The sequence below is a fragment of the Quercus lobata genome, chromosome 12 (genome assembly GCF_001633185.2).
Source record: "Quercus lobata isolate SW786 chromosome 12, ValleyOak3.0 Primary Assembly, whole genome shotgun sequence".
NCBI lineage: Eukaryota > Viridiplantae > Streptophyta > Magnoliopsida > Fagales > Fagaceae > Quercus > Quercus lobata.
Window position 1 is genome coordinate 42,272,895 of NC_044915.1, and position 7,119 is coordinate 42,280,013.

At 32.6% G+C, this 7,119-nt stretch overlaps 1 protein-coding gene across 2 annotated transcripts; it reads right to left on the minus strand.

Annotated features, from left to right (window-relative positions):
- Positions 1-364: 364 nt before the first annotated feature.
- LOC115970791 (E3 ubiquitin-protein ligase CIP8-like) lies at positions 365-2,140 on the minus strand. 2 transcript variants are annotated; one of them, XM_031090403.1, is made up of 2 exons: positions 1,572-2,140; positions 365-1,064 (listed from the first exon to the last, which is right to left on the minus strand). In XM_031090403.1, exons 1-2 carry the CDS (start codon positions 1,617-1,619, stop codon positions 534-536), a joined length of 579 nt encoding a protein of 192 aa, XP_030946263.1. In that variant the 5' UTR covers positions 1,620-2,140; the 3' UTR covers positions 365-533. The 2 variants fall into 2 exon arrangements, with proteins under 2 accessions (XP_030946263.1, XP_030946264.1); XM_031090404.1 differs by having other exon boundaries at positions 365-1,122.
- Between the last annotated feature and the right edge of the window lie 4,979 nt (positions 2,141-7,119).

Consider the following 7,119-nt stretch of genomic DNA (forward strand, 5'->3'; position numbering starts at 1 on the left):
CAACATTGAAAATAGTTTGAAAGCAATGTAATATAAACAAGGAATTAAAAAAAACAAAACTAGCATCACATCTTTAGGGGCTGCTTTTCCATAGGCATTAGGCACTAGTGTGCGGAGGCATTGCATTATTTCTAATCTGTCACTTGTGCAAAATCCACAGTAAAACTTTAGATGAACTATGATCTAATATTTTCAATAAGAAAAAAGCAGTCTTAGATGTCAATATACAATGCTTTCAGTGAGACTAATTGTAGTCATAATTTTCTACTTTCTTTCAATTCACTTTAACAACATTAAGAGGAAAAGAAAAACTTTTTATATCTGTAAAACAAAACAAATATAAGAAAGATACTTATTGCTCAGAAAAGATGAATCTAATTAATCAGAGGTTAAGCAGAAATTGTCCTCCTACACAACTAAAGCCTTAAAGGCATACAAATTGATCCATAATTGGATAAAACAATAGAAGACAACATAAATGAACTAACTAAAAACACAATTAGTTTCTGATAAAAAAATCAACAACTAACTGACTAAGGCAACCTATAGCGACACATTGGACACAAATTACTCGTCCCTAACCACAGAACAATGCAGTCTTGATGATAGATATGAGAGCATGGCATACGCCTAGCTTCTGAACCAATAGAAAACTCATCCAAACACACAGCACAATCCTCACCAGCCAAACCCACCGACCCTTCTTCAATCCTCACCATCTCCAGTCCCATTATTGATTCTTCACTCGCTGGCCTCACTGCCTCTTCATCACCCTCCTCCTCCTCTTCATCATCATCATATTCTTCTTCTTCCATGTTATTATCACCATCATCATAATCTTCATCATCCATGTAATCCAACCAATCGACATCACCATATTCTTGTTCTTGTTTTTGACCTTGTTCTTCCCCGACAGCATTGTCTGACATGGTTTCAATGAGTGTTATTGTTGTCTCTGTCTCTGTCTCTGTCATGGTGTGTGACTCTTCTGTAGTAATGTGAAACACATAGTCAGAGAGCCTTGAAGACGAGGATACAAGAGCTTCAAAAACAACCTCTTCTCCCTGTGAATTTAGACCAATGAACGGCATGTAAACTTGCAAATCTGCTGCTTCAGTAGTACTACCAGACATGTTGTTGAAGAATAATAATAAACTGATCAACTTGAAAAACTAGAAAACTAGAAAAGTGAAACTGTGAAATAACAACAACGACGGAGTTTTAGACTTAGGAGTGTGATTGTGAGAGAAAGTGGGGTTATGGCGAGAGATATATATAGCGAGAGGGATAAGAAATTGCTGCAGGGTTTTCCGACATCAACACGGTAGTTCTATCCTAGTCCTAGTAGTAGTAGGAGGGTTTGTGTAAAAACCCAAATTCAAAAAACCCAGCAAACCCTCACTTTTTTTTGTTGAGAGCGGAGGCCCTTCAATGTCCAATGCCTCCATCTCCTTAACCTCTCAAGCCTCACCACATATCAACCCCTCTCTCTCTCTCCCTAAATAAAAATTGATCAAAAAAAAAAAAAACAGAGCAAGAGAAAGAGAGAAAAAAAATGAAGCAGAGTTCACCTGAGGCGGTCTCATCGTCATCCTCTGCACCCGTCCAATCATCCTCATCCTCTGCCATAACCACCACCTCAGCCAACCACAACCACCACCTCAGCAACAAAACCCAAATCCAAAAAAACCCAACCAACCCATCACGGCACCACCATATCTTAACCCACAACCACCACTGGCCACAAAACTCAGCCAAATCCACAGCAACAAAACCCAAATCCAAAAAACTTGTAGTAAACCCACCACTCCATCGGAACCCACAACCACCCCCACTGCAAATCGAACTCAGCCCACAGATCCATTACTTGAGACCACAACCACCACCTCACCACTATCGCTACAAAGCCCACAACCCCAAACCAAAACCATAAACCACCGTAGACCCACGCTCTGTGGATACCATCGCCGACCATCGCCAATCATCGCCAACCATCGCCTTCAAGAACGTCGCTACGGTGTTAGGCTCGGTGGAGAGTGGTGTGGAGGACCTAACTTGGCTGAACAAATTTGGAAAATTTTTTAAGGGACGGCGGGTAAGAGAGGAGAAGTTGAACGAGAGAAACAGAGAAACAGACGGATGAGAGGGAGAAAGAAAAATAAGTAACAGAAGTTAACTCCGTTAGGATAAAATTGTCCTTAGGGACCAAAGTGGACAATTTTGAAATCTCATGGAGCTGGTTGGATATTAGTCCAAACATCGGGGGTGTTAGTGGAATTTAGCCTATATTATATTATATTTTTATAGCCCTTTTAAATTACAAAAATCTTTATATATTAATTTTTTTTTATTGCTTGAAAAATGGTTTTTTTTTAAGCCAAAACAAATCTTATTATTAAGAATTTGGTGTTTATTCCACACATTGCCCAATTGCACTAAACTCGTGATTTTATGTCATCACTTGAAATCGAGGTTTAGAATCACAAGTTAAGTCTAAATTGAACAATGTGTGTAAATTCACATATGTGTGCAACAAAGTTTTTCCTGTTAAGAAAGGGTGTCATTGATTCAGGTGAGTTTTCTTAAGTATGTGCCAAATTCTAAAATTCATATCTTTTGTGGTAAAAGAGAATTTCTGGCCTCCACATCAATTAGGATTAAACATCTAGGTTCTTGTAGAAATGGCTATTTACTTAAGAAAAACTAACCATGCCTGCACTCGTCCACGCTATATCTATGAAAGCCATCTTGATCCAATGTGTCATGGATATCCCCTCTAGAGATGCATAGCAAGCTAAAGAAGACATTTTTCAATCTTCATTTACTTCATGCAACTTTCCAGTTTCCTCCAATTTTTGGGACCAAGAATTTATCAGCTAAATCTCAAATAGTCTAAGGAAACTTTAGGCAGTACTTTAAATTATAGATTCCAGAAAGTTATAATAGAAATGAAACAGAAGATATAACATTAATAATTAAAGAAGGGAATAATATTATAAAAGTTGTTAGTCAAAAATATTGGATTTTGTGCTTATAATTTAAAGAGAGACTACCACTGCACACTCTTAGTGCGAGAGTCACTCCACAAGTATAAATGCTTATGGGGTATGGGGGTAAGGGCCAAGATTCAAGTTTTCAAGAGGGAGATTCACATACATATACACTTAGATTAAGCTAGAGTGGAATTTCTATTTTGTAAAAATAAAAAAAAAATAAAAAAAGAAGAGAATAAAGAACATGTTTCTTCCTTTAAAAAAAAAAAAAAAATCAGGAGCATGATGGTTGAATATAGCAGATCTTATACTTTCTAAATCTGTAAACCCATAATAAAAAATAAGTCTCTCGGTGCAATCAACAGGGATGGAGCCAGGACTTGCAATTTGAGGGGGCAACTTTTCTACTGGCTGCATGTAAAAATTTGTCTTTTGGCTTTGTTGCTTAACTGCTAAAGGGATTTATTTATTTTATTTTTGTGTGTTTTTTATATGTGTCTTGCTTCTAGGTAAGGACAAAATTATTTCATTTAAAAAATTTTAAAGGATCGAGCTGTTTGTTTTGGGTAAAATTAGTCGATTAAGCTTAATTGTTTTTAGCTTTACTATTGGTAATTTTGTGTTGGGCTTGTATATTTTGTTTTAGATTTTATATCAAGTTTTTTTTATGGCCTTTAAAAAGAGGAAAATGCTAAGGCTACAAATTTTTTTTTTTACAAATTACTAATGTGGTGAGTGGTTATTGGTAAGTTAAAAAGTGATGTAAGTGGTAGGTCTAGATGCAAACCAATAAGAATTTACTACCCCAGTAGTTTGTAAAAATGTTGTAGAAAGTTTTGAGGCTATAGCATTACTCGTAAAAGAATCAATGATATTGTTAAAGGGGGTAAAGTGTAATTTTATAGAATAAAATTGCTAAAACTAGTGCCTATATAATACTATTATTTAAAAAAAAAAAAAAATTGGGGGGGGGGGGGTGGTGTGGGTTCATTGCCCCTTTTGGTCCAACTATGCCTCCATCCCTGGCAATTAACACTTAGACATACCACAAACTTATGGTAAAATAAGACCTATGCAATTAGCACCTTATTAGTGACTTGGTATAGAATAAACAAACAAACAAAAAAGAGAGCAGAGAGACAATGATCTTTGATTGATTTACGCTTTTACACTTGCCATTTGATTTGAACTTAGACGAAGAATACACGGCTATTTATATTATAGAAAACCTACACTTTATACTCTTAATTTCAAGATAAATTTTACAACTAATCTGTGTACAACTTCCTTACCCAAAACAAATTTTTAGGGTAGATAAATCATTTTTATCCTAATGACATAAGAGTTAAGACCCAACATATAGCCAAACACAGTGTCAAGTTTTACAAGTTTTTCACTACTAAATCTATTATCATTGTCAAGTTTTTCACCATGATAAATTATAGTTCTAATTTGTTTTTTTTATTTACTTTATGGTTTTTATTGACTTGAGTCATTAATTTTAAGGTACATATGTGTAATTTGATTCTTTCTTTTCCTTTTATATGATTCATTAACTTCATTGTTATCATTGTTATTGTATGTTTACTAAAATAAGATTTATGTTGTAAATTTGTAATTTCAGTTGCCATCATTATGGAAAGCATGTCTGCAACATTTGCAAAAATTGAACAGAGAAAAAATAAGAATTGAGAAGCTATAAAGAAAGCACAAAATAAAAAAGATCAGTATATGAAAGACTTGATGAATCAAAAATCTTTTTTGGAGAACGATATCAAGAGAAAACATAAAGAGTGCGCTGTGATTAAATAAAATCAAAAGGCATACAACTTAAAGAAGACATATTTAAGGGCTAAAACGGCCATATTTGACCAATATGAGAACCTTTTATCAAAGGACTATACTATGAGGCATGGCATGTGATACTGTGATCAATGCTTTTGCGTCGCGTCCATTATGGTTCTTGCTCCATTACTTAGTATGCTCTATATTTAGATTACATAATAGTAGAAAATAATAATATCCAGTAGTATTAGTTTTTTTTTTTAGTTGAGTTCAATATCAGTCATGATGTTCTTCACTCTATATCTAAGATGTAGATCATCATGTAATATATATAAAAAAAATAAAAATAAAAATAAAATATCAAGTTTTTATAGATTCTTCCCCGATAACTTGAGATATATTTGGTTTAATTTTCAATGTTAATTTTCTCTTGGCCTAAATTAATGTTACAAGCCCAAAATTTTTTTTTAAGACGTTGTGAATTGTGACAATAAATTGATGATTTAACTAGTTGGCACTTCTTTATGTTTCCAATTGAGACATTTAAGGTTCAAATCCTCCCTCTCATGCCCCAACTATTGAATTATTTTTTATAAAAAAAAAAAAAAATGGAGCTTTAGTGAACCAAAAGAGAGAGAAAATTTGTAATCTTATTTATACATCTTAAATTTTTGGATTATTGCGAGAATTTTAATTAACTCAATTAGTAAAATTCATTTTACTTGAATAATTAAAGTATCTATCAAGTCAAAACTGCTAAAAAATTGAAACCATATAACCATAAAAATAAAGATATAGGTGGTTAGAGTGTTTAGTCATTAACAGCAAACATAAAAGTGTTACCTCATTGATTTGGATAGGTTAAAAATTGTAAATTTATGTTGGTAACCAAAAATGTTCTATTGAAGGTCATGCACACGCGAATTATAGAGTTCGAATGATTCACGCCCACAATGTGATTAGAATTCAGCTCCTCTACCTCATTTATTTGCATTATAGTAATAATTTTTCAAAAATATATCAATATTTTTTATATTTCTAATGTATATACAAGTTTATCAATATTTTTTTTTTTTTTTTTTTTTGAGAATCAATAATATTCTTTGAAATTAAAATGAGTAAAAAATGATCATTAAATTTTATTAGATGATTCCAAACTATCTGAGTTAGACCTGAATCAAATCTAACAAAACCCAACCAAATCTAGTAACTATTTTTTATACTGTAGTACTAATGCTAGATTCTAAAAGAGGCACATAATGTCTAATGAAGGTGATTTCAGCTCTTAGCCCATGCCTTGGTGCTAGTTTATAGTATATTCATTTTAAAACCCTCTGCCTTTACAAATACTTTCACTAGTAAGATAAAGGGAGAAAATGGGCTTTTGCCCTTATTTTTTAAAATATCTAGCACAACATCCCTGTTTTGAAACTATATATCGAAATATCCCTATTTTAAAACTTGATTTTCTCAAAATCGAGTTTCAATCGAGTTCCATGAACTCGAGTTCTACATTGAAACTCGATTTCCTTGAAAATTTTCAAGTGGAACTCAAGTTCCTTGATTAGTACTCGAGTTCCATAAATTTTTTTTTTTTTTTAAGTTTGATTGCCTATAACTCGATTTTTTACAAATCGAGTTTCAAAACAGGGACATGCTCCTATATAGTTTCAAAACATAGACATATCACTAGATATTTTAAAAAATAAGGGCAAAAGCCCATTTTCTCCTAAGATAAAGTACCAATGATGTGGACCTAAAGAACTATCACTTGTATAGCATTTGATAACAAAATAATCATGAATTAGTAAAAATGAACTAAACAATTAATTAATTAATTTTATATTTAGGTATATTTTTAGACAACTTATGTTCAATATAGAATTTAAATTAAGTAAAAACAGAAAAGAAGAACAATAAAACAAAGAAGAGTAATAGACATTAAAAGTAATATATAATACATAGTAGACATATTTTTAGTTTAAAGTTTTTAAAATAATATAAACATTAAAATAATAATAATATACAAAATAGTTTTTTTATGAAAAAAAAAACTATTCACGTGACATCCTTCAAAGCGGTGACGCCATGGTGGAGACAGCGGCAAGATGCTAACAACGACAAAGACATTAACGACCTTAAGCTATAGTAGGTTCCTGACATTGACACCCCCCCTCTCTCTCTCTCTCTTTCACAAAATATTGCCCTTGATTGATATTCCACAAGTTTCATGAAATTGAAATAAAAATCTTTTTTGCTTGCATGGGTTCATGTTTTACAAATCAGAGGAGGAATAGGATAGGACTATAGTGTTGGGCATTACGCAATTATATTATCTTCA

Excerpts from the sequence above, each read along its gene's own strand:
- LOC115970791 (XM_031090403.1), bottom strand. The coding sequence starts at position 1,619 with ATGAGGATGATTGGACGGGTGCAGAGGATGACGATGAGACCGCCTCAG. Across the intron at positions 1,065-1,571 it reads TGACGATGAGACCGCCTCAG|GGAGAAGAGGTTGTTTTTGA; the intron begins GTGAACTCTGCT and ends CTAAATTCACAG.